The sequence below is a fragment of the Drosophila elegans genome, unplaced genomic scaffold (assembly GCF_018152505.1).
Source record: "Drosophila elegans isolate 14027-0461.03 unplaced genomic scaffold, ASM1815250v1 contig_149, whole genome shotgun sequence".
In the NCBI taxonomy this organism is placed as follows: Eukaryota; Metazoa; Arthropoda; class Insecta; order Diptera; family Drosophilidae; genus Drosophila; species Drosophila elegans.
In genome coordinates this window covers 427,424-454,395 of record NW_024545513.1, presented here as the reverse complement: position 1 = coordinate 454,395, position 26,972 = coordinate 427,424, and the positions used below count along the sequence as shown (strand labels likewise).

The following is a 26,972-nucleotide window of genomic DNA, read 5'->3' as shown; positions in this document are numbered from 1 at the left end:
GTTTTCTCTTCTTTTCCCCTGTTTCCCTGCTGCTCTTCTTCGCCCTTCGTTTTTAATACTAAATTGTTGTCTGCAACATCATTTTCCAGTTTCATGCTTTTCGATTTGGCTTGGCATTGGTTTTTGACTCGCTTTGTTTGGTAGTACTCGTATAATAAATTTGAACAATTTGTCTTAAAAAATATATACATATACGTAATAATTAACATTTCGCTATGTCCTCCATTCGAATCATCAGTAACTTGTGTATAAAATATTTCCACTACAAAAAATCACTCTTTTGCAAATAAAACTCAATAAGTTCCTTTGTTTTCTTGTTTTGCTGTTAACATTGTTCTTGTTGTGTGTCTTTGTGGTCGCTCTCGCTGATGACCAGTCCGTTAGTCAAGTGTTGTTCTAGTTGTTATAGTGCTGTGTTGTAGTTGCCGTCTCGCTCGACCGCACTCGTCGTTTTAAACGGCGAGTGGGGGCAGGGAGCATAACGGTTTAATTAAACAGAGATGGCGGTAACGAAATAAGTCTCAAATAAGCACACACACGGCCGAATAGCCGTGTGTGTTTGGTTGCTGTACTAGTGTATATTAAAAGTTGCATTAGTTGTCAAACCGACTTAAGAGTGTTAGTTAAATTTTCTCGTTTATATTTACGTTCTGTGCTTGCTTTGAGCATTGGTAATCCTCGCTAAACACTTAGAAGACACACATAAAGAAATACCAACACAATACAACTCCTCCGATTTTCATTAGTTCATTAGTTCATTATTTACGTCGCGTTTTAAGTTCATGCGTTTAATCGTTTAACCTTTGTACATATTTAATTCGATTTTGAGTTTACTTTAAATCTGATTTAAGCACGTTTTGCTCGCCACAACAACAATGCACATTTATAAATATTCTTTTATCTCTTCCTAGTTAGGTGAATGTGTGTTAGGGGGTGTGCAGGTGGGTGAGAGAGAGAGAGAGAGAGTTTGTTTGCATTAAGTTTAGGCCACATGCAAGAGAGTCGAACTAGAAAGCGAAATGCTGATTTGATTTAGCTTCTGGCCCTGATGAAATGGTGGTGGGCGGGTAGCGCCACTCTCTCTCTCGGCGACAAGCGAACTAAAAGTGAAAGTGGAAGTGAAAGAAACAAAAGAACGTTGGCAACAGTTGCCCAGCTAAGCGGAAACAAGCAACTTAAAAGAAGCCTCGTAATTGTGTGGGTATCTGTTTCTCCTAGTGAGATGAAAATTTCGTGTTCTCCCATGATTTTAATTCTTGGGGTTTTATTTGTTAGCGGTAAGTAAGCAATTTCTTTATCAAAATCAGAAAAAATATAAGTACATACATGTATATTCATATGTAAATATTTCTTGTTTTTTTTCTTTAAATGTATATGTATATGTACGTGTATATGCAATAACATTTATATCGTCGTTATCATAATCGTAATCATAGCAAGGTAAATACATATAAATCTGTTAATGTGTATATTTAATAATGGGCGTGGCTTGTCGTCCTGCTTGTATGTAAGCCCATGCTATACGCCTACTTGATTATGATTTAGTAAATATTTACTATCCAAAAAAAGACAACAAACGAAACAACAATCACAAACAATCAAACGGATTACATACAAACATGTTCAACTCTGGCTTGAATCTACTTTTCTTCTTCTTCTTCTACTTGCCCCAATCTCTTGTTAACGGCTTACAGTTTACAGTTCAATCGCCAAAAGTGTAACGGTTGATCTCTCCAGCTTCTCCTCTACCTCTACATTCTTGATCTCCTTTAAAACTTATTTTATGAAATACTCGTGCGGCGGCTGGTTTTTTTTATGTTTGTTTTGGTTGTTTGTCCCCGTGTGCCGTTAGGTTTAGCTGTTGGTTTTACTGTTTTACAATTAGTTTAACTTTATACAATCTTTGGGTTTCCCTAGGCTGGAAATCTGGGTGTCTCGTGTGCGGTTTTCGTGAGGCGCTTTGGCTTCTATTTCGCCACGTCATATCTCCCTGTCTCTAACCTCCGAAAGCTTTCAGTTTACATTTTATTTGAAACGTTGATTTTGATTAGACGTACTGCACTCTGGCTCCAGTCACTCTAAATACGTTGCTCGATTGCGGTGTGTGCCTAGTGTGTCTAGAGTAGCAGCTCCATTTCCAGCTATAAACGCTTCACAGCACCGTCTCCATCTCGGCGATTTCCGTCTTGTACGACCTGCGATCCATTTTGGAGGAGAGTTTTAGTTGGAGGACTTAGACTGGGGAAACATATACTACTGCTACTTTATTTTACAAAGCATGCTGAACAGATAAAGTGGTGCAGGACATGCGTGTCGGGTTATGCTTATTAGCCTGCCAGCCAATGTAAAATTTGACAAATTGTAATCAGGCTCTATCTGGACTGGAATGGGTATAGTGGGGTAGCCAACAAATAAGGATTTGTATGTTCAGTGTGTGAGGATGTTGCCAGGGAAAATCGAAAGCATTAGCCATAATGGTGGGGGGAGGAAGCGAAAACTACGATGGGAATGGGAATGGGAATGCCAATGGGATTGCGAAGGGACTCGGCTCGGGCGGACGTCCAAAGACCTGGGCATCATCAATCAATCAGAGTCCAACGGGGCGAGCACTCAAGGGTTCGTATGTAAATGAATTAGTGCCAAAAAGTAAATGCGAAAAGCGAATCATCAAACGGGGACAAGGTGGGGCGGTGCTTCGGAGGTCAGGTGTATGTGTGCCAGAGGTGAGACCGTGACACGATCGGACAGGCGCTTCATTCCAACAAAGGGGTTTCCCCTGGGCATAATTGGTGCCCGTTATTCATCATCCGTTATTAAGCTCTTCTTCGTCTAAAATTCGGGCTCGAATTTGAAGATTTTCCCACGTTTTTCCTCTGAATTGGAAAAGCGTGTACACCCACATTAACATTTTGGGGCTCGTTTTTCGGTTGCTTGAACTTAATTTGCACAATTCGCTCAAAAGTTTCGTTGTGTCTGTTTTTTTTTGTTGGGGTAGAACTGGTTAACATAAAAGCCAAAGTTAGCACGGGGCCACACATGTGGCCAAGGATGCTGAAGGAGTCCAAGCTCAAGTTCACAATGGAACATCGGCGGCAAAGCGGCAAAAGCCAACATAAATATCTTTCCATTCGCAGGGTTGGATAAGTCTTGGCACGCCATAATGCACACAACGGACAAAAGGACAACGGACAACGACACGGACACGGACACGGACAGACAATGCAACCGCAGAGAAGAACGCTCCAACTGTTCCGGCAAGCTCACCTAGCCATTTCAGCCCCCTAATACCAAACTGGGTTGGCAAAGCTCTCGGACTGTTTACTTGCCAGTAATTAATGAAAACGTCTCTTGGTGTGACTCCCGAACATCCATGCCGATACAGTGGACGGCATTTGGAAATGGCCCACAAAAATACTTCCACTTGAGCATTAAAGCTGGTAACATGAGCTTACAAAAGTATTACAATGATGTTATGCAACAGACAGAAAAGATTATTTGTCTGAAATTAAATTGGTAAAATATACGCAAATGACTAAAATTGTAACTTCTTGCCTGAATATTTATGTTCTCCCCTAACGATATTGGTATCGGGTATGAATTTATTTAATTTCAAACCGTTAAAACTGCAAATGCTCAATAATGAGGTATCCAAAGTGGCTTTTTAGGGTGATCAGCATTAAATACAGCTTAGCATTTATAACTTGCAAGCTTCCATCGTCCTGTGCAGATTTACAGTCCGGAAGGCCCACTGGATAGTGGGCCACCACAAAGTCGCCCCTAAGCCGTAATACCGGTACAGAAACCGACCCCTGACCCGGAGGTGGGATGCCAGTTGGTGGAGCGGTATAGATAAAGGTGTTACCCCACACAAAACTGGGTGTTTGTGCTGTGAGTGATTGACTGGCCAGGAAAACCAGGGAAACTTGTGGCGGTGCAGTGGCGAGCTACCGATGCTGATGGAGATGAAAACGATATTGTGGATGCCGGGTGCCGGCTGCCAGTGCTACCCTGATCTGATAATTTCTGGTCCTGCTGTCAAGGGGGTTGCAGCTGGGACTGTGGAGGGTCATAAAGCGTTTTCACATCCGATTACCTAGCCGGGGCCCGACCCACTGTAGTCGATATGCAAATGAAGGGACCCACCCAATCCCCTCTTAGTCACTTCACACAAAGGCAAAGCTGCTTTGCCCCAGCCACTACCACTACCACTTTCACTGCCTCTGCCTCCTCAATGAACGACAACAGGAACTGTCGGAAATTGTGCTATAACTAAAGACTATAACCAGGGAATGTCCGTGTCCCTCCGCTCTGTGTGTCTGTGTGGGCTTGGGCAATGGGAATGGGAATGGGAATGGGAATGGGAATGGGTAAGGGAAAGCCGCCCCGCCAGTGTCTCTCTGCTGAATCAGAAACCGAGATAAAGTAATTTAATAAAGTAATTTCCATATATTTATATTAGAGCAGAAACCAGAGAAATGCCCCCAGGGAGACATGGGGTGTTGTAGCAGCTGCCCGGCATCATTAGCGTGGCCAGTAACGAGTCCCGGCACGGCCCGGTCCGGAAAAAAGAACTCTGAACACTGAGCACCGAGCTGGAATGTTATCTCAAGCAATTGCTTAATTTAATTACAGCCACGGGAGTGGAGGACATGGTCATGGACATGGACATGGACATGGACATCCAAGAGGGCGAGAAGGGAGAGCTGGGTGCAGGAAGTCGTGCAGGAAAAGGCATGCACAAAGAAAACTTACCACCTGTATAGATCTTGGGCGCTGGCGGCGAGGCTCAGGTTGCCCAGCAGCGGCGGCCGCTCCTTGAGATGATGGTGGTTCAACAGATCCGAGGAGGAGGCCAACCTGCAACGGACATGTAAACATGGATATATAATTACCTACAAAATATTAGTGAGAAAGAGTTAAGTGTGAGTTCCGAATCCTATACTCCATAGAAGGGGTTTCATTTGTTCTTTGTGTTGCTAATAAGACTGAGGCAAGCTAACAATAGGTATGGTCCATTTTTTCATGTCTAATCCAAATCGTGGACTCTGGCAGTTGTTACATGTGTGCATGTGTGTTTTTTTTAACTGTGTTGGTAAATGCACTGCCATAAGGCTTCAGCACCCCTGAAAAAAAGGTCGAACACTCACCTCAGCTGCGGCGCCTTGATGCCATGCTTGTCCATGACCTTCTCCAGCTGGCGGACTCGCAGGCGAGACATGTCCAGCTCATGCTTGACCTTCCAGAGGTGCGTGTCGCAGATGGGGTCGTTGCAGCGGTGCTTCTTGAGGATTTCGGTGGCCTCGAAGACGGCGCCGCGGAAGGTCAGCGACTTGCCCATGGACAGCGAGATGAGCGCGCAGCAGTGGCCGCCGTCCTTCTTGGCCAGCCGCTTGCGGATGTACTTGAAGTAGACGTGCTCCAGCAGCAGGAGCAGCGCCGCCAGCAGGATGCCGGCCATCAGGAGCAGGAAGGCGGACAAGAACTGCTCCAGGGCCAGGGGGTCGGAGGACTTGTGCTCCTGCTTGCCCGGCCGACAAGTGCCCGTCATCCAGTAGCGCCGCAGCCGCTCCAGGTCCCCGTTCGCCCGGAACTCGAGCAGCCGCTTGTTGAACATCTGCACGTACTTGGAGTTGCGGCTGAATGCCAGCCCATAGCCTGCGGCGGAAAGAGGGGCAGAACCGTAAATTACCATCATCGAGCCAGATCAAATTATGGGCTTAAATTACGTTGTAAAAACAAGGGCGTTTCCGTCAAAAAGTGAACCAAGCTTAAACAATTACAACTCAATTGAAACGTATTTCTCTATAATTCTGTCAAGATCATAATACGTTATTGAAGATGCTGATTATTTTCTCATTCAAACTACCATACAATTAAGGTCTATAATTCAACGACGAGTCCATCCAGCTGTCCTTATGTCCTTCTGTCCTTTTGTCTTTCTGTTTCAACGCAAACTAGTCTGTTACCTTAAAAGCTATCTGAATAAAACTTTCCCCATCTTTCAACACTTTTAGAAAAATGGTCATTATTTAAACATGTGTTTACATGCAATTCTCATTGCAAATATTAAACTTGAACTTACCCGTCATGGCATACCAGCTGCCCACGGTCATGAGGCGGCAGTCCTCGTCCTGGGCCACCAGATAGTCCAGCACAGTGCCGTCATAAATAAAGGAGTCCAGGTTGCCGTTGAGCACGGCCGCCACTCCATCGGCCACACTGGTCTTGTTGTACCTGCAGGAGAATGACAATTGGAGATTGCAGATCAGTATACAAGGCACCCCTGGGCCAAGCTATCAGATACGATGGTGAAAGTAATAATAATAACCAGCTAAAGTATTAATACTAGCAGAGGAACCACACATGTAAATTACGTTGGGTTTTACTTAACACGAATTCGTCTGCACACGTATTCCTCAATTCATGAAATCCATGGCATAAACATAGTAATAGTAAGAGCCACTCACTGTCGCATGTAGTTGTGCATGACGTTGAAGTACTTGTGGATGGTCGAGTCCGTGTGGCTGTACGGAATAGTGCCGAACTTGAATGAGGGCTTGTGGGAGAAGGGGTGCACCAGACGGCTGTCGTTGAGACCGGTGAACTCGTGGAACTCCTCCCTGCAGGATAGAGATTGAAATTGTGCTCCCAGAGATGGAGGGACGGAGACCCCAGCTCACCTGGTTATCATGAAGGCGGCCAGATTGGCAGTGTATATGGCCAGAAAGACTACGGCGAAGAGGGCCCACACGTTGGTCATGAAGCGCGAGGTAAAGCCGCGCGGCGAGTCCACATGGACGGCGGCCTGGAAGAGGACGGCCCACACCAGCCAGTAGGTCCGGAACAGGGAGAAGCGGTACGGGGTCACGTTGGTGTTCTGCAGGTACAGCTTCATGTCGTAGCCGCTGGGCGACAGCCACTCGAACAGGAAGATCATGAAGGTAGCCGCCTGGATGGCCACTATGCCCACCTGGGCATTGGAGATGGAACATAGAGAGGAGCAAGGACACTTACCCGTGAGTAGGCTGGACAGAGGGGCAGTGGGGCAGTGGGACAAAAGAGGAGCAAGAGGAGCAGTCTCTACTTACCAGCATCCAGGAGGCCGTGTCGAAGGGCTCCAGAAAGGCCGTGGGCGAGATGATGCCCGTGCGCTTGGCCACCACGATGGCGATGCCCGTCTCCATGAAGGGCTCAGAGAAGTCGACGACCGCCTCGCGCTCCGTGTTGATCATTAGCGAGGTGAGGACCATGTCCGTCTTGCGGTTGACCAGGTCGGCGATCAGGCCGTTCCACTTGCCATTCTCGAGGGTACCCCATTTACCATCTTCGACCCGCACCAGTTCGTAGGTGAAGCCCAGCTCCTCGGCGAACTTCTCCAGCAGGTCGATGCAGAAGCCGCTGCAGCACTGGTAAAAGGACTCGTTGCGGTGTGCCTGGCCCACGTCGATGTCGGCGGCCATTTCGTGATCGGCCGCCACCCGGCAGAGCACACCGCGGTCCATCAGGCACTTGCCACTCACCGGGTCCGCGGGCGACAGATTGATATAGGGTGCCTCTTCGAGGAATGTGATCTTCAAATGGAACTTCTCCGGCACGCCCTGGGGCGGGGCGTGCGAGTTGCCAGGCCACGCAATGTCGCGGATGTCCAGCTTCTGCGTCTCCCATGACTTCCACACTCCAATCTGCCCCAATTGGAGTCGTGGATCGGATCGAGGTGGTGGCATAAGTATAAAGCGGTGCAAGATCGATTGATCGGTGCGGGATCAGAGTGGGTCGTGGATCGTGGATGGTGGTTCGTGGATCAGAGTGGAGAGGGCAGAGTGAGCGTAAGGAAAGTGGCAAAGTGAGCAAGGATTAAGAAAAGCATGCAAGCAAGCCTCCACTTACCTCCTCCCACACCAGGTTCTTGTTGTTGGCGCTGGGCCGTAGGTTCATGATCTTGAGCTCCGCCGAGCGCAAGTCACCATCAGCCGTGAACTCGATGTTCGGCTTGTTCAGGTCCCCCTCGATGGACACGTTGCGCAAGTACTTGAAAAAGCTGGGAAAGATACCAAAAGCTTAATGGGGGCCCACCAGCTAGCATTGACTACGAAATGTTGCATTATCGCTACAAGGATTGGAAGCATGCACATTAGTTGTTTAGTCTGCCAAAACTGTGTTTTATTCGATCATTTTAACTCATATAGTAAGGGGTTTAAACCTGTTAAAAAATAATTTAAAGGTCCAATAGCTCTTTTGTGAACCTAATCTACTAGTTGAAATATGCTAGCATGCTCTGCATTGGGGTCACCATTTACAACAAATGTTTAACCTGTCAAAACTGTGTTCATCCGATCATTTTGATTTATTAAGTGAGGGGCTTAACCCGGTAAAGGGGTAATTTAAAGATACAATAGACCTTCTGTGAACCAAGTCTTCGTTGGAAAAGTAGATGAGGGATGCTAGCATGTTTCATCCGATCATTTTGATTCATTAGTCAGGGGCCTTTTGTAAACCTGTTCCTGGATAGGGTAAACTAACATGCACTACATTGGGGTCACCACTTACATTTCTCCGTTGTCCCACCGACCGCGTCCCTCGTCCTCGCAGGACAACGACTGGGTGGTGAGGCGGCGGTCGCGGTTGGCCGGGTCCGTTAGGTAGGCCTCCACGCCGTAGCTGTAGATCTTGATGGCGTTGGAGATCTCGTTCATTAGCGCCGCACTGGAGGTGTCGAAGTGCACGCCGAGCATGCCCACGGGGAACTGGGAGTGGGCGTCCTTCTTCTCTATGACCGACTGGCTGACCACCCAGACGTAGTTCTCGCCGGTGAGCTTCATCTCCTCGGCGGCACGCAGAATGGTGATGGCCTCCGTCTGCGTGGCGTAGAGCAGCATCACGCGCGCCTCGCTGTTGACCAGCTCCATGAGGTCGCTGGTGCGCGTGACCACGATCGAGTTGAGGATGGTGAACTTGAAGTGCTCCTGCATCTCGGCCACCCGCTCCCGCACCGCCTGCACAAAGTCGTCGTGGCCGGCTATCTGCGAGGTGACCACCGAGAACTGGTGCCACTTGTAGCGCTCCAGGATGCTCAGCATCGCGGCGCTCTGGTGCTCGATGCTCGGCGCCAGTTGCAGCTGCAGCGTCGACTGCGAGGCACGCCGCTCTAGACCCGAGTTGTCCGCGTTCCACGAGATCACCGGGATGCCTAGGTAGCCGGCCAACTGCAGGAAGTACTGCGCAGAGGCCGTGCTGTGTCCGAACTGTTCGTTGTTCATCATGTACAGGATGGCCGAGACGTTCACGCGCAGGAACTCTTTGCACAGCGTGCTTAGGATGGCTGTTGGACAGGGAGATATGTAAGTTCAGTACAGAACATCCCACACACAAAAAATATTAATTTTCTGCTGCAACGTTTAGTATCAGATATTTTGGTTGTTGACTTTTTGATTCCATTAAAAGTAACACATCACACTCTAAGCTTCATTTAGCTTTTAGCTTACACAAAAAAAATTTCACATTCTGGTATTATTCAAGATTTATCAGATCCTTCCTTTATATGATACTTTAAATGTTTAATGCAGAATTTTCCCAAGAACTCAACATTATTTGAATAAACATGCTCTGGTAAAATGCCTTAAGATCTAACAGTGCATTTCCGTCCAAGTTCATTTGCATATCTGACCCACTAACCTCAGACCAAACCCACTTCCACTCCAGCTCCTCACCCCAAATCCCCACCCCCACTTCCAATAGAAATCTCAGTCTCAGCTCGTGCGTGTCTTGTGTACAGATGTGTGGCAATTAATTGCAGATTAGCCACCATCCGAACTTGTTTTACGATTGGGTGGTGCCACCCGGTGGAGTGGGAGCCTTTTATTGGATTGCCAACTGTGGTTAGGCCTGGAATCCGAAAAATGAAAAGTGGGATGTGGGGAGTATTGACGCGGATTCTTTTCAGTCGCACGAGGCCTACTAGCTAATTGACCTACTTCAAGGAACTACGGTGATGCCGGCAGGAATTTCAGGCCGCAGCGACGTGGTAATTATTCATATGCAATCTTCATTGGCGCTGAAAAAGCGGGTGCGGCGATGGGTGTGTGATGACTTTCTAAAGAGATGCCATTGTTCTCACCAGTGACCACAGAAAATTTCGGAAGTTTTGGTAGCCAGAAGTTGAGAGAGCTCTAGGGGAGGACGCGACGGAGTCGGAATCGATGACAAGACATTGTCAAGTCCTAGGGAACGTGCGATAACCCCTGTTCGCCCGTTTGCATGTTCGCCCCTGTAGGACTGTCAGTCTTCTGTCAATGTTTTGGCAAAATGTGAAATCTCATCAAAAAGTTTAATTAACTTTTTCATCACTTCACTTCTGCTTTCTGCCCTCTGTGCGACAGCTATTGGGTGTGCGGGGTTTGCTAATTTTCCTTCCTGCCCCCAGACTTCTTGCATTCAATTACCATTTACACGTCGGCACTGGCCCGGATGGATTCGCAGCCGCAGATTTGTATATATTGATGCAAAGATACGCAGATAGATGGATGAACATGGGCTAGGCATTGGCACCCGCTCCCGCTCCCGCACCCGCACTCGGGATGATGAAGGATCGATGGACAATGGTCCAGAGCTTAATTGGAATGCGGCAGACCGGTGGGGGACGACTATAGACTGTAGACCTTTGTTCGCATTTAACCGAGAATAGAAATTCCCATAACGGAATTATATCCTCCGTCCAAAAGGGAATTTAATTGCGAGAATTAAGCACCCAGTAATTGCATTACCAAGTGTCAAGCTCCAGGTCCGTGTCCGTGTCCGTTTCCTTATTCGTTTCCGTGTTTGAGTCCGTATTTGTGTCTGTTTTAGTGTCTGTATTCGTGTACGAATTCGTGTCCATATTCGGGTCCGTTTTTGTGTCCCTATCCGTGTCCGTGTCCTGTGGCCTCTGCTGAAGGAAATCACACTCGCATCGGGATTAAACCACGCCTCCGGGAAGTGCGTAACATGGCAGATAATGCGGCGCGCGTCAAGGCAGGCGACAATTCATCAAGGTCGACCGTCCGTTCCTTCGTTTGAGAAATTGTGATGTGATGCCCTGAAGGACTCCGGAAGTGGTGGCCAAAGAAGTTGAAAATTGCGCTGCCACAAAGGAGCGGGGCGAAGCTGGCTTTTTGTAATGTGCAAATTGAATTTTGACACAGCAGCGCCCCCCTTCAAAATGTATATGCCAAAAGAGCAGGCAGAAGCTGAAGGAGCTGATTGTTATGCCAGAGCAGGAGCAGGAGCAGGAGCAGGAGCAGGAGCAGGAGTCAGCTGACAGCTGTCACTGGTGACTTGGCTCCGGCTTTGAGTCCCTTCGCATTCGTCCTCGCTCGACTTTGTCTGCTCTGACAGCAGCCAAAGCAGCCAAAGAGCCAAAGCAGCCAGGGAGCAGCGGGAAAGGGAAACGAGGCGTGGATGCCTTCGTCAACTTATTATAACATCCATTAATTTCATTTAAGCATCATTCAATTGCCTTCGTTTTTATCGCAAGTTATCACGAGTTGCCAACAATGCAAGTGATAGAGTGCAGGGCGCTCGTTCGTGAAGGTGCCCCGTATGCCCCGTATGCCCCGTATGCCCCGTATGCCCCGTATGTGTGCAACCCCACCTACTTAAGCAACTTTTCACATTATAGTACGCTTGGCGCAGGCAAGTGGAAAAAGAGAAAAAGCTCCGCTCCACCCTGGCAGCACATAAATCTATCTGTATCTGCCCTCGAAAATGTATCTCGGTCGCACAGGCACAGGCAACGCCAAAGGCAATGGCAACTCCGCACCCGAGTGGCATAAAGCACAATTAGGAGTCGCAGCTGTCCCAGCACTTTGGTTCGCATTCGATAATGCAGAATTACGCCCGGATCGAAGCTTCAATGCGGGTAATGGCTGGATGAACCTGAAACTCAAACTCAAACTCAAACTGAAACCAGCTTCGAAGTCGGTGGAAAAGTTTGCCTGCTAAGTTGGCGTCCTGCTAATCCGAATCTCGTGCACACAATTAAACATTCTCCGTGATAATTCCGGCCGATTAAGCAATACTGCCACCGCCCGTCATGCATTGCGGAATTCGAAAACTAATTGGAATGTCGGATTGCCAGTTGCACGTGTATATTCTGAACAAATACTGCATTTAGTCATTTGCATTCAGATAAGACATTTTATTTTGTTACGGGGCACATCATACAAAAATCGAGAACGTTTTCTTGCGCGGGGCAGGCTAGCTTTAAAAATAACAACTAAAGTGTCTATTGTTTTAGTAATAATGGTTCCTTGTCCATGAATCTCTTTTAGACAAGAAATAAGCAAAATACGTTTTTTGATCAAAGGCAATACTGCGTATGAGTGATATACTTTGAATCCTGTGAGGAGACCCTAAACGCATTTTTCGCAAAAGTTCCTATTGCTGTGCCTTAAATTCAGCAAAGCGCATACTGTAAGCGAATGAGATTAGCACCTTCAAATGTTCATGTTAAATGTTTATGCAAAATTAGACCATCTAATGTATGCATTCGACTCAAAGCATATCACTCATACGTACTGTTGCCTTTGTTCGAAAAATATATTCCAACTAACATTACGTATTGTATGTACAAACTAAAACTTGACAACATTTTTCATTAAAACAAAATAAATAAAAAATGCGGGGTGTCCAACGCATGAAATACCGTAAAATCGCCCATAGTTAAATGATGCAAAGGCTGCTCCCTTTCGGGACAAGTTTTGTTAAAATATCTGTGTATTTGCACCCGTACCCGAGAAATACTACTAATCTCATCTCCGAATTCTGCAGAGAGCTGCGAGCTTAGAGTTGTGACCTCATCACCAGTCTAGCCATCTAGCCATTCCGCGCTCTCACGCATACGCACACTCACTTAGCCACGCACAGATCTGAAATGGGCGTGGCATGCCAATAAAATGAAATGCCTTGTATGGCAGAATACCAACAACACGAAAAGCAGAGGCAAGGAACTACAGGAAGCAAAGCGAACTAAACTAAACTTGAGGCTTGGGATAGGGATGGGGATGGGAATGGGCGGCGGGAACTTCGCGCATATTTTATAACTTGACGTCACGGCGTCACCCCCACTGCCACCCACTCCATCTTTCAGATACGAAATCCGCATGACGACAACGATTCGGGGTGGGACAGGAGGCGCCCAAACATCTTATCGAATATCAAAGTGTTGCCAGATGATTTTTCGCTTTTCATGCTCTTGTCAGATGAGTTTTGCACGTAAAACACACACACATTCCTAAAAAAGGGATGGGTCCGTGTCCGCGTTCGTGGAAGGGTCTCCAGAGACATCTATGTAGTCATGTGTGGCATGCACTTAGGAGAAGGAACTATGCCAGCTTAGCTGACTCATGTCTCAGAGCTGCCACTCCCAGTTTTGGCTCACGGTTTTAATCGGTATTTAATCAAACTACCGAAAATACTTGGCAGCCTTGAGTTCGCTATATTCTAAAGCAGTCATGCATTTAGTTAGCTTCCATTTTCGTTTTTTTTTATTTTCGTAAAACTTAGTTTAACTGCTATTAAGCAGCGCGAAATATCGTTCAAAGAAATTGTTTTATTTATTGAGTTTAGAACTGAAAAGTTCATTATTTCTTTATGTATGTTTATTTATGTCGGGTTGGGTTTTTAAGAGCGCAGCAGGCTTCTTTGTTCGTATTACCAATGCTGTCAAAATTCCGCTGCTGTTGTTAGCACGAATTAAAACTGATTCACTTGAGCATCATGAAGAGAGGTGAAGGGTTAAGGTGGATAGAAGCCAGGAGTACTCTCTCCTCCTCCTTTCTTTTCGCTCAAGGACGAGCGCGTCACAGCCACGTCAAGTTACTCCGCAGCTGCTGACACGGCAAGCCGCTCAAAAAGAGTTTGGGGATGGTGATGGTAAAAGTTTGCTGCAAAATGAGGCGACAAAGTAGTTGTCCTCAGCTGTCCTCAGCCCAAACACCCCGATTTGTGCTAGCTCGGGTTTCAGCAACTCGAGAGCAAACAGCCTTGGGGACGGCCCCTCTCCATCTCCATCGCATTAAGGAGTGTGTAGGCACCCACTGCCTGCGCATCAGCGCCATCAGAGTTGCCTGGCCCACAACCGCAACCACTTGGCCAGAAGAGCTATTAGGCGTGGTTTTACCTCAGTTCACCGTTGGGATCGACTCTGACTCGACTCCGAATCCTGTAGCTCTGCTCCACCATTAGCAACTGAGCGTGTATAATCAGGCAATTCAGTGTCCATTTTGTGTCTGGTCTGCTCTGCTCTGCTCGGCAGTGACCACTGCTCATTCCAGAGGCATCTCGGTATCTGTTGACGCCACCGTCACCGCAGGCATGTGTGCGATGTCAACAGACTTAAGCGCAGTTCATAGTTTGTAACCCGACACCGAATCGATGCAGGAGGATCCAGGAGTCCCCAGGGTACTCATTTTTTCCCGAGCAGTCCAAGTTCAAAAGTGTCCCAGCGGGAGAGGCAAAAGGCACAAGTGGCAAGGGAGGTCTAAGCCTGAGGGCCATTCTTGACCTGCCAGTAACTTCAAGGCCTCGCCTTCTTCTACGGCGGCGCCAATTAGTGGGACAGCCTCGGACTTGGGCTTGATTTGGGTTGGTTTGCGCTAGAAATCTGTGAGTGCACTGGCGAAAAAATTAGTTGTCTTCCAGCAATTGTGTTTAGGTAAAAGCAAGTCTGGAAATCAGTCAGTATCGTCAAGGGTTAATCAATAACTAATTGACTGCCACAATAAATTAAGAGTTTTCAATTGTATAAACAGAAAATAATAATATTAAAAAAAAAAAAAAACAAGTCTAAAAGAGTTTTGACCTTGTTTCATCTTGTTTATGTTTTACTACTTCATCTGCCCGCAAAAGTTAGGATCATGAAAGGAAAAATATGCAGAGTTAATTGTTCGTTTTTTTTTTGGGAATTCTAGCTCCGTGTATTGATGGATCTTTTTTGCCCAGTGTGTTTGCGGCGAGGACTAGATGTCTGCTGCTCCCCCCGAAAACTTTTTTGCTGGCCGAGCCATTGACCTGCCTTTGATTTGGCCTGGCCCCATCCCGAATCGCTCGCCTTGGCTGGAGGTCCTAAGGATATTTCTTTTCTTTTCATTTCCCCTCGTTGCTGCCGACCATTTGTTTGAAGCTTGTTTCGGGAGCAGGACACAATGCCGGTGGATTGCCCTTGGCTCGCACACACATGTCCCTTGTACAGCTGCGGTCAAAGTAATAGTAGTGGGACAATGAAAAGTGGTCAAATACATGCCTCGAAGGCATAGGACAACTTTCTCGTTTTTTATAATATTATAATGCTTTCTTAGCAATAAACAAAATTAGGTTAAGTTTTTCAAGGAAAACAATTTTCAAACCTTAATAACTCATAAAACTCAAATTAAGAAAATTACCATAAATCCTCTCTCATCTGCACTTTTTATTGGAATATATCTGATCAATATTAGTAATTGAAAGATAAAAAACCTTTTCTTTCTATTAAACATTTTTAAAAATATAATAAAATATTATACCTTGATATTACTAAATTTACTGCTGTTTCCAAAAGCTAGGAAACTACTATTACCTTACCGCAACTGTGTATGGGGCAGGCAGTCGGCAGCCAGGGAGAATCAATTTAGGGCCTCGGCAGCTGCGGCCGAATATTTGCACGTTGCCAATAAACACGGACTAGCCGGAGAATCCGCAGGGATGTCCACCCTCCAACCGACATCCTTCACCCTTCACATTCACTACACACTCACTGGAGTTCACCATTCGCGCTGCAATCTTGCGCCATTAGAAGTGTCCGATTCGAGGGAGCGGAGGATGAACTGGACCACCACCCGGCAGGTGTGGAAAGCGCAGGTAGTTAACGACAGGAACAGGCTTCAACAGCTTATTACTGAGAGAGTGTTGTTGTCCGGTGGAAAAAGGAATGAGGAATGTGGGTGGTGTAGACAAGGTGTAAACAAGGTTAACGGCGCTGACAGCACTGCACTCGATGGTCATTCATTGGCGATTGGCGATTGCAGTAGCAAGATGGTAATCGATAATAGTAGAGGACCATGTAGATGCCCCTCGGAAAACAAAGGGATGACAAGAGAAATGACTTACGGCTGCTGGGGATCAGAGTTGCCGGACACTGACAATGGAGAGATATATGATACGTTCAGTTCCGCCGGGTTCGATTCAACTTAAAATGTCATTTAGCAAAGCTTCAAGTTCGGCGTTGTGGGATCATTCAATCATCCCCTCATTGACGGCCACTGCCTACGCATTGCCCATACGCCACGTGGCCATTGGCAAGTGCCGCTTCAAACAATTGCCATTGCAATTAGAGAAACGCGTCGAATAAAGAACAGAACCGAAACCCGAACAAGTTATTAGGTTTTGGTTTTTGTTACGCTAGATAACTTGTAAATCACAATCACATTCCAACCATGCTTTAAACACTTACACAGCCAAAATGTTGCCTACTTATTTTTAAACGTCAAATTATTGTGTAAATTTCTTTTATTAAAAATTTAAAAAGATTTAAAACGATTTAAAAAGATTTTGTGGTTATATCGATGGAGCCGTCGTAAAAATCGGAAGTATCGGAACGGAAACTGGAATGAGGCACGGGATTATACCCGGTTCCGGTTCACAGTGCACAACGGACAACTACGGGACTTACTCATATGCACAAAAAGCTCAATTATCCCATCAATTTGGCTTCGCTGACTGCTGCCACTATTGTTATGCAATTAATGCAAATTAGTCGGATGAGCAGCTACTAAGGGACGCGACAAAGAAGGGAGTCCGCACAGCATGGAAGTCGGATAGCAGACAACAGATAACAGATTACATGAATTTCTGTGTGCACCAAGTGCACATGCAGTAGTACATGCAGTCTAACCCGAACTGGGTAAACCTGTCAGTATGATAATAAGGCTTTGTTGTTAATGGTGATGTTGAATTAGAGCTAACGATTATTAGGTTGCTGTCCACTCACTTTTCCCAGTTTTTCTGGTACTTTCCCTGCGCATACACTCAGAAAAACAAATCGTTTTAAATGATAACAGCTCTTAACTGAAATTCAATACCATGTTTCCTAATCTAAGAACACACAAGTCTAAAATTCTTCTTTAAGGAACCAAATTCGTTTCATTTGTTCAAGAACTCGAATTGTGGTATGATATTAATTTCACATATGTATTTTCGTATTTTCTATTAGTTATTATTAAATGTAATATTTTATTAAAAGTAGAAGCGGTAATGTGCAATGAAGTTGGAATTTCGGTCTTAATTTTTCGCAATGCTTTTTTGACTAAGTGTAATGGCTTAAACGCGATGGAGGATAATTCTATAAACTCTCACATAGGGTGGATCAGCTTAATTTTGCCTGCTCTAACATGTCCCTATAGACCAGCTATATAGCCTTCATGGGTTTCGGAGGTGATTGCCCGCAATTTGCCCGGCCTGGCTTTCCTTTGCTGTGGCTCGTTTTCCATCGCCACAAATGAGCCAAACTCGATAATCAGGCCATCAAAGTTTATGGTTGCCACAAGAAAGGGGCAAGCACATACAGTTACCGTCTGTTGTGTCTGGGGGTTTAACTAATACAATTTCGTATGAAATTACTTTGACACAAAATCATCAACTACGGGGCAGACTGAAAGGGACGCCACTTGACGGAAATTACCACCCAGTCCTCGATGAATAGGGCTCATCCAACTCAATGCTCAGTGCTGGGAATGGAATGGAACTTCCACTGGACGATCGCTTAATCGAATTCAATTTCCATACGAATATTATAGAATTTGCTGACACAAGACGGGCAAAACTATGGGCAGCAATCAATGGGAGGAATGGAGATGGTGTGGAGTGGCAGATGGGGTGCAATCAGGCGGCATCAGGCAAAGAAAGGCAAAGTTTTCCACCTAGGGCGGATGCATAAAGGGGGGAAAATGGGGGGAAAGGGGGGACTGCGGCAGAAATCAAGGCACCATCCACGCGCTTATTGTTCAACAGTCGAGAGAAATAACAATCGTTTGAACAACTGAACATCTGAACAAGCTATGTCCCTGTCAAGTGAGCGAGTGTGCGTGGGTGCGAAGGCTATAGAAATCCATTATAATTTCCCCATAGACTAACACACTCGCCGGCTGTGCACTGATGAAAAACCTAATCCAAGAATTTCATTCTCAATTTAAATATTTTTCTTAAGTTATATTAAATATAGAAATATTAATATTCGAAATAGATTTAAAATCTTAAAATTAAAGCAAATTTTAAGCCCGCTTTTCCACTTTAATTCAAATAGTTTAATATTATATTATGCAATTAAGAATATGTACCTTGTATTTGAATTTATGATTTTATATTTAACTTATTTAGGAAATTAACAATTCTGGACTCAATATCTATATTTTTAATATTCCATTTTTTATCAGTGTAGAAGAGGCGGGGGCTGGGCAATAAGCAGACAGACTTTGTTTGCTATATGTTGTAATTTGCGTACACAGATACTCCAGCTATATGGATGCGGGCTGGATGTTCTCAAGGTCCTGGCCATAATAAACATTTAAACATCATTGAAAATTCATTTGGGTTTTGTTTGCACTCACATTTTTCCGTTACTCGTTTTCTGTTCTCCGTTTTCCGCCCGCCCGCCTCTCTGTGTGTTTACTTTATCAATTTGGCCAACAAAATTGTGGAAATGCAACATAAAATTTCAATATGCCCCTGAACCCGCCCCTTTTTATAACTCTGCATATTTTTGTGCCACGCTGGGTGTGGAGTGAGGGGTTCGGGAAGTGCGATGTGGCAGTTGCATGTGGCAGGGAGAATGCAATTTGTAGACATGGACAGCAGCCTTTTGAAATGCAATTTTGCACTTGGAAAACGGAATCTGGAATTTGGGCTTATGCAATCAAAGGAGGAAGTGGGGGAAAGAGCGGTGGCCTAAATTTCTGGAATCAAATTGAGGCACTTGGCAACCCTGTTGCACGGATGCGTTGCTGAAATTCGAGTCGTCACTTAAGCCGAACAGAGTCGAAACTTCAGCTCTGCTCTTGTCAGTCCAGACAACTCTGACCCCCTAAAGCATTACTTGACTCACATCTCTATTCCAAAACATTCTCTTTGAGTCTGTGCCATAAAGCACTTGGCAATATTTACTATGTTTACTACTGTGTGATTGAGATATCCAGTCATTTCAAATTTTTGTAGTTCTTAGTAATTGCAACTTTGTGCACAGCCGGCTGCCGTGGCAACCCTGACTGGCACTACCAATAATGATAAACTCGATTGCCCATCAATCAACGATACTTCGCACTTGGCAAAAATATTGTGCGCCTTTCAACATCTATTCATAGACTACTTATCTCATTTGCCGCACTGGTAACCTTGGCACATTGCGTTGACAACCCTGTCAGCGTTTAATTACAGTCCGGCCTGGCCTGGACATTCATTTATGTCCGCCATGTTTTCCCGCCTGGCATCGCATTGGGCATTTTTCCTTCGTTCCCCGATTTCATTATCATTTTCATTTACGCTTTACTTGCGTCGTCGTGGGTGGTGAAGGGGGTTAAGCGCTTAAGTAGCTCCAAATGAACGGCCATTAAAAGTGCGCACGCAATTAAGAGCCGGCCAGGTGTTGCGGCCCATGACCTCCGACCTCTGCGAACCTGGACCTCCCGTGGCCACAACGCCCCCTGATAAACAAATTTCGCGCTCGAGTAGCGAGGAGTACTGTAAGTGGAGAAAGTAAGGAACGGCAAAGGGCACTCACCTGTCGGACTGGGCGTCAGCGACATCATGTCGAAGTGGATGTTCTTCTGCTCGAAGGAGTAGTCCTTGAGGAAGGTCAGCTTGGCGCCGCGCGTTTTTGTGAGGCCGGTGACCGCGTTGTTGATGCTGCGCAAGTACTCCCGCTTGCCAAAGTTCGTGTGCGGCGCGATCAGGCCGATGTTGAGCTGCTCCTTGTTGGCCGCCGCGCCCTTGCTCAGGCTGCCGCCTCCGTTGGTCAACCGGAGGGCGTGGCAGCTGTCCAGGATCAGGATCAGCAGGAGGAGCACCAGGACCGGGAGGCGAAACAGCGGGAGGAAGCCGCTTGGAGGGTTAGTGGTTAGACGTCTATTGCTATTGTGCTGGCTGCTGGCAGTGTTGAAAGTGGTGTGGTCGGGTCGGTCGGTCGCCCTTCGGCCCATAAGTGGGAGCTCATCCGTGCCGCATTTCAGTTTGACGCGACTGGGCATCATGGCTGTATGATCCGGTGCTCGGCGTTCGGTGCTCGGTACTCGCTGCTCCGGTGGTCTCTAGTGCATTTGGCCAGGATTTAATTGGCTGGGCGATGCTATTGTTTTGCGTATGGATGGATTGCGTTTTTCTCAGCAGCGGCCCTCTGTTTCGTCCTCTGTTCGGTTCTTCTGTTTGTATTGGGTGTTGCGCATTGCTAAATTTAAACAGGCAACAGAAAACATTTACACGTAACCGCCCACACTCGCTTTCACTTTCACTTCCATTTCCACTTCCATTTCCACTTCCATGCCACCCACTCACACCTATTTAAGCACACACAAACCTAAGCAACAACGTCTGCAGCAGGAGCAGCAACAGCAGCAGCATTGGCAACAGTCGTCGTTGACGTTTTCCGCCATTTCAGTTTCCGCTGCTAATTTGTTATGGTCGAAACCGTGTAGCGTACTAGACAGAAAAGCGAATTGCCTGAATCAGTCCGATATTGTCAACCATTGAATTATGTAAAATTAATAAAAAAAAGCTGTAATTTTTTCGAAGATTCCAAAGTGTTACGGAAATTCATCAAAATGAGTACCATATCCCATCAATTTGTTTGTTTGTGTACGAAAGTCGTTGGTCGTTTTGAGGCAGTCCCGTATCCATCGTTTCGGGCCCACTGTGCGGCGCCTGCTGCCGCCAAAGGGTATTTATGGACACATCGCCCAGGCAGGCAGGAGCAGGTGCTTCCCTCACTTTGATACTGCTGGTTTTCGGGGGTATTCCACGAATGAATAATATTAAAAACTAAATATAGTTCAAATGTAAATTAAATGTTTAGAATATTACAATCTACTCCGAAAATATTACAAAAATAATAATACTTTAAATAGCTAAAAACAGCAATGGAAGAAAATCAAAGCGTTACATTTTTAAACTTGGTAAGAAATACTTGAATTTACGAATTTATTTTTATGAGTGTTTAATTAATGTCTACGTACTGAAGAATACTAAGTATATTACGTTATTGTCTGGTCTTGCTTCTCATCTCCTAGGGTATTTCATCCATCGAGCCTTTGCCCTGCCGCCTGCTCCGTTTTTCAGTCCGATTCAATTTGAGCGCAGCCTGCCATTCTACATAAATTAAATGCGACATTGGTCCGCATAATCGCAGCTCCACTTACACATACATACTCTGGCTCCTGATTCCTGTTTTCAGCTTTCTGACTCAGCCCCCGCAGGGAATGCGGCAATCGGTCGTGAAATTTTCTCTTTGAATTTTGAATGGTATACCATAGTAGCGGCAGTAAAAAGCAGCCGAAGCAGCGGAAACGGAAATAAGGAGTCGAAACGTGGGACTGTAGGCATGGGGTGTGGCCAGATATGCCCCTTGGCAGCCCTTTCCCTCAGACTTTCCCTGTTCTTGCCATTATGATAGTCATCATCATTAATATCCCCACATATTGCGGATGCTGGTAGTTTCCCTATATCGCCCTTTGTTTGGCCAAACTTGTAGCAATTGGTACATCAAAAAAAAAAAAATGTGTTCAAAATAAAAGTTAACAAAATTATAAAACTGTAAATGTATAAAACTCTAAGTTATTTTTAAATTAAATTAAAAAATCAGAAAGAAGTCGAATTTAGTCAGTCGCTAAATCGTAAACGCTAAAGAAATACCTAGTGAGCACAAGGGCCATTGGAATATTTAACTTATGTCCGATTCCTTAAATCGCTTTGGGTCAATCCCAAATAACGGAGTTTTTTTTTGTCACTTTTCATTACTTTTGATCAAAAATGTTGTATACGATCATATATTTTCTTCTATGTGCACTGCTAAGCTATGGCTTTGGTTTTGGGCGTCGCCTACGGCGGCTTCGTGTCATCATCGAACACCGCGTGGGAGGGGCGTAGCCAGGGGCTGAGGGCTGGGGAGGCTGCAGGGGTCCAGGCTCCTGCGTCAGCAAGTAGCTCGACTTCTTTCGTGTTGCGTGGCTGCGCAACGCGGCAAACAGAAGCTGTTTGGGCTTATAATTTGTCTGCTGTCGTCCCGCCTCTTGTAGCCTCTGGTCTGGCTTAAACTGTGTTTTGACACTTGGCTGCCTGGCTGTCAATAAGCGGGGAAGAGCTTCCCCACCCGCCGCTCGTTGGCAGGAAAGAGTGATTACTTTGTTAGGCCCAAGCAGGCACAAAGGAGAAGGACCCCAACCTTGTCCCAACGCCCTGCTCCGCTTGAAGGTCATGGACTCCTCTGTCGACTCTCTCCGCACTCGTCCATTTCTTCAATTTCTCCACTTCTCCATTTCTCCAAGCTCATCTCTATGCGCCTGTGTCTGTGCCTGTGTGTGTGTGCGTAGGGCAGCCGTAAAATGTCTTCTTCTTCGTTTGTGTGTGTCTACATGTGTTTCGTACTTTTCGTACATGACGGCGGCAATAAATTGTATCTTATGAGAAAAGAATCCAAAATAACAGACATCCCGGCTAACGTTGCTCATAGTCGCCACCCATCCCTCCCTCACTCCCCCACTGCTTACTGCCTTATCAAGAGTAGTGTTTGTGCTTGGGGTACATCATTCATAGGACGTGTAATGAATTCACGGCGTATTAAACTTTTGATTGAAAATGTTTGTTGCCTTGGCTGTTCTTGTTAACGTCACTTCCTCATGTTGTTGTTGTTGCTGTTTAATAGCAATAGCAGTGGCATTATCATCATCTCTCTTTTTCTCTTTCTCTCTGTGCGTGTGTCAGTCTGTAAGTGTGAATGTCTGTTCGTGGCTGTGTGGGTATGTGAGTTTATGACTTTTGGCGGACATTTTGGGTTAGGCTCAAGCTGTATTTACTTGGCTTCTTTGGGGACAGCTTCTGCTACCAGCACAGTAACTTGCAAGCACACACACACCGACGCGCACACGTACGCTGAGAAAAAAAAGCCACAATTACCAAGTGGATGATTTCATTATCGCATATGAAGTAAGCCATTAAAGAGGCATTACTTTTGAGCGTTAAAAATATCAAATATTGCTCATAGTATAATATTTATATTTTGTTTTGGTCAAGACATCTACAAAAAAAGGCTCTGATTTTATCAAAAACATTAATTGCTTTTGATCTGAATTTCTCTCTGTGTTCTTATACGTTTTTCACAGCTGAACCCCTTTGACAGTTATTTACTTTTTAGCATGGCTTGCCGCTATTTTCTTTACTCTCTTCTCTTTCTTTCCGCTGACCACGCCCACGAATGAAATCTATTTATTTATTTGTGTGTTTCCATTCCCTCCTCTCCTGTCCTCCTGTCCTCCTGTTCAGCTGTTCTGCTCCTTCCCTTCCGTTTTCCGTGCTTTATCGTTGTTTGGCCAGTGGCGAATGGGTTAGCTTTGGGCTAAAACAGATGACTGGGCACATGGGTTGGGAGCTGTCTAATTTGACAGTGCGTCGACCGCTGTCAGCCTTTCCCTTCTTCCCCTCCTTTTCCTTTCCCCTCTAAACAAACATGGCTGGTTGGTTATTAGTTTGGCCCAAACGTTTTCTGTCAACGCTTTTTCTTTGTCCCTTGTTTTTCTTCTCGCATTCTCGCTTAAGCGCAGAAAATGTGCGCTGGGCGTGAAAAATGGCTGCGTGTTATCTTCGTGACTTTGTAGGGTGTTGCTTACTCCCCACTCACCCGCTGTAATCCTGGCTGGCAGCTAATTCATTAGATCAGCTTCCTTTTAGCCCCCTTGTTTTGGGCTTGTTGTGCCGCCAAAACAACAAGCAAACAAAAGTTTGCTGCCCAAAGTGGCCGAATGCAAATCGCGCTGCAACGACACGACGGGGAAACCAAATCAGCAACAACGACGGCAGGAACAGGACGGACAGTGTTGCCAGTCTAGCCAATTTCAGACTAAGTCAACTATATTTAACAAAGAAAAAGCTATTAAAAATCTAGTATATTTTCAAGTCCTGTGAATTCAACCATACTTGTAATTGTTTCACTTATGTATATAGTAAATATGTATGTTCTCGTTTTGTTATATGGATATTCATCCTTTATGTTCGTCCTTAACATTGAAACACATAAAATTAGTCGTGAAAACTAAATTAATTTGTTCAAGGCCAATAATTATATTTTTATTGAAGGAAAAAAAAATATGTTTTTGTTTAAAGTGTTCATAATTTTTGATTTATAGCTACTATCATATAAAAACCTATTTTCTTTCGTATGTTTTCTTCCATTAGGATATAGCTTGGTTTTCAGCATTTATATTTAATTTTTAGAATATTTTTATCCAAAATATACAACCGCAACACCTGGCAACACGGATTGGGAACAACACTGTGCAGTGTGTGTGTGTGTGCAGAGCAGTGTTTTCCAAAAGTTTCGGCTTCCGACCGAGCAGCAGTTGCAGTGTTGTTCGTTGGTTTTGGTTTTTGCTACACAGCAGCAACATCCTTTCCACTCTGACCTTCAGCCGGCAGTTGAGGGCCTCAACAGTCAGACATCGACATCGTCTTGTGGGAGGAGTTCGCTAAATATATTACGAGCGTGATGGGACGCATATCCCAAGATCTGTCGGGGCACAGAAAACAATAGAACACGTTCTGGGGTGACACACAAATCTCTAGAGACTTTGCCTTCGATAGATTCGCCCAAAAAAAATGGATTCCGTCGGTATCACAAGTACATTTGTTTAAAGAGCTTAGAACAGAAATGTGTAAACGACTTTCCTCAGGTTGGCTTTAAAATGAAAAGCATTTACTTCAAGATACTAGCTGACTTGTAGCAGACACTAATCGTTTATATCTAGGCCATAAGGTCGGTAGAACTAAAAGGACCATACAATATGTTTTGATTTTCTGAAATCTTTGCTAACTAGTTTTTCCTTTAATAAAAGGAAATAAGAAAAGCTGGGATGCCATTGATTGGGTAAAAATGTTGTGGATGAGTGTTTCTTCACTGCTTTCCGGATTGTTTACGTTTTAAACAAAAGTTGCAGCAGTGAAATGGGGAAAATGGGGGCGAAAGGAGAAAGTGGTATGTAGAACGGGGTCGTAAAAGCCAAAAGCCGCCCAACGCTGCTCCGCTTGGCCTTCCGCCTCGAATTAGCGAAAATTTCATAATAATAAAAATCTCAAACTTGTTGGGGGGTGGCGTTGCACTGGTGTCGAGTGGGAGGCTGTGGGTGGTTGTGGGTAAGTGGGGGCGGCGGGCGGTGGGTTGCCTATAAGGGGTCTGTCATGGCAGGCTCTTAATTAAAATGTGTCGCAGGGGCGGCGTCGGGGGCTGGTGGGGCTGTGACTGGAGGGTTGAGGCTTTTGTTTTGCTTTCGCGTTGTTTTTCGTCGGCACTTTTGATGCACTTGGTCATTGTTGTAGCGCTGGCTGTGGTAATTGTTGTTGCTGTTCTTGTTGTTGTTATAGTTATTGGCACACTCACTCACACACTTGAATAAAAACAAAATAAAGAGTGACACTGCATTTCTCAATTGCACTTTTTGTTTTAATAATATATACGCTGTTTTGTTGTAGCTGTTGTTGCTACTTAGCGCAGAGTTTTGGTGCCGAGGGGGTGGCGAGGGGGTGGCATGGGGATGGCGACTGAAACTGAAACATGAAACAAGTCCACACCCAAAAAATTCAAAGACACGCACAACGACAGCGACAGAGGCAGCGGCGATGACGACGACGCAGCCTCACACAGACACACACACAAGCACACTCACATTCACACTCACACGTACACATAGCCATGAACCAGGCACACGCACACATACATGCCCAAAAAAAAGTTACGAAAAAAAGGACTCTATTTTGTTGTTGCTGATATATTTTTTGCCATCATTGCGCTGAGCTTTCTCTATTTCTCCCTGCTCCCTGTTTTTTTTTGTCATGTTTGCCATCACTACGATTGTTGTTTCTGCCATTGTTGTTTTCTTTGTTATAAAACAAAACACAATCGGATTGGCATTAGGATAAGGGCGGGGTGTGGACGAGGACGAATGTGGTTGAATGTGGTCGCAGGTCCTGGGCTTACGTTTACGCTCGCGGTCTAGTCTAAGTCTGGGCGTTAGTTCGGGCGGGCCAAGCCACGCTCAGACTCGGAAACGGAAACGGTATCGGTATCGGAATCTGAATCTGAATCTGACCAAAGCCTGGCTCTCTAGCTCTGGACGTCGGCAGGCAGCTCCTGCGGATGCGAACCGAACAGAACAGGACTCTGAACGGTTGAACGCCACGAAGCGAGCGGAACGGCACGGAGCGGAGCGCGTTCTGCGGTCTGAAAGCGACGAGCCACCGAATGGCACTGCCAACCCGGACACAGAGCCCAAAACCCAGCTATATAGCCAGCAAGAATCAGCAGCAGCAGCAGGAACAGCAGCCGCAGCATCCGCAAGCGAATACGAGCCCCAACACGAAGGACGAAACTCGTTTTTCTGCCGCCGAAGGAGTGGGCTAGCGGTAGTGGAATCCACAGGAGCCGCCGAGCACTGTCAATGTCACAGAGAAAGAGAGAGAGAGAGAGAGTTGGCTTCGATTTCGATTTCGATTTCGTTTTCGTTTCATTTCGGCTTGTAACACGCCCTCCTGCAACGTATACGTAATATTTCTGCTCTCTCGCTCCCGAAACTCTCTCACTCTCTTTTGGATGCTGGTCGCGTGCCAAACCCATTGACAGGGTGGCCACTCAGTCAGCAGGAGGTACAACCCTACCATAATATATAAGCCACAAATGTGAAAACCATTTTCTTAACAGTTTTTTCACTCGGCCCAAG

General features: G+C 45.7%; 1 protein-coding gene across 3 annotated transcripts; it reads right to left on the bottom strand.

Moving 5' to 3' along the window:
- Positions 1-1,244: 1,244 nt before the first annotated feature.
- On the bottom strand, positions 1,245-26,469 carry LOC108135888 (glutamate receptor ionotropic, NMDA 2B). 3 transcript variants are annotated; one of them, XM_017256801.2, is made up of 11 exons: positions 26,234-26,469; positions 19,781-20,443; positions 8,548-9,319; positions 7,888-8,038; positions 7,089-7,682; positions 6,681-6,970; positions 6,468-6,620; positions 6,083-6,234; positions 5,148-5,655; positions 4,753-4,857; positions 1,245-2,195 (listed from the first exon to the last, which is right to left on the bottom strand). In XM_017256801.2, exons 2-11 carry the CDS (start codon positions 20,247-20,249, stop codon positions 2,153-2,155), a joined length of 3,237 nt encoding a protein of 1,078 aa, XP_017112290.1. In that variant the 5' UTR covers positions 20,250-20,443; positions 26,234-26,469; the 3' UTR covers positions 1,245-2,152. The 3 variants fall into 3 exon arrangements, with proteins under 3 accessions (XP_017112290.1, XP_017112293.1, XP_017112291.1); XM_017256804.2 differs by having other exon boundaries at positions 4,756-4,857; XM_017256802.2 differs by lacking the exon at positions 26,234-26,469 and having other exon boundaries at positions 19,781-26,207.
- Positions 26,470-26,972: the final 503 nt, after the last annotated feature.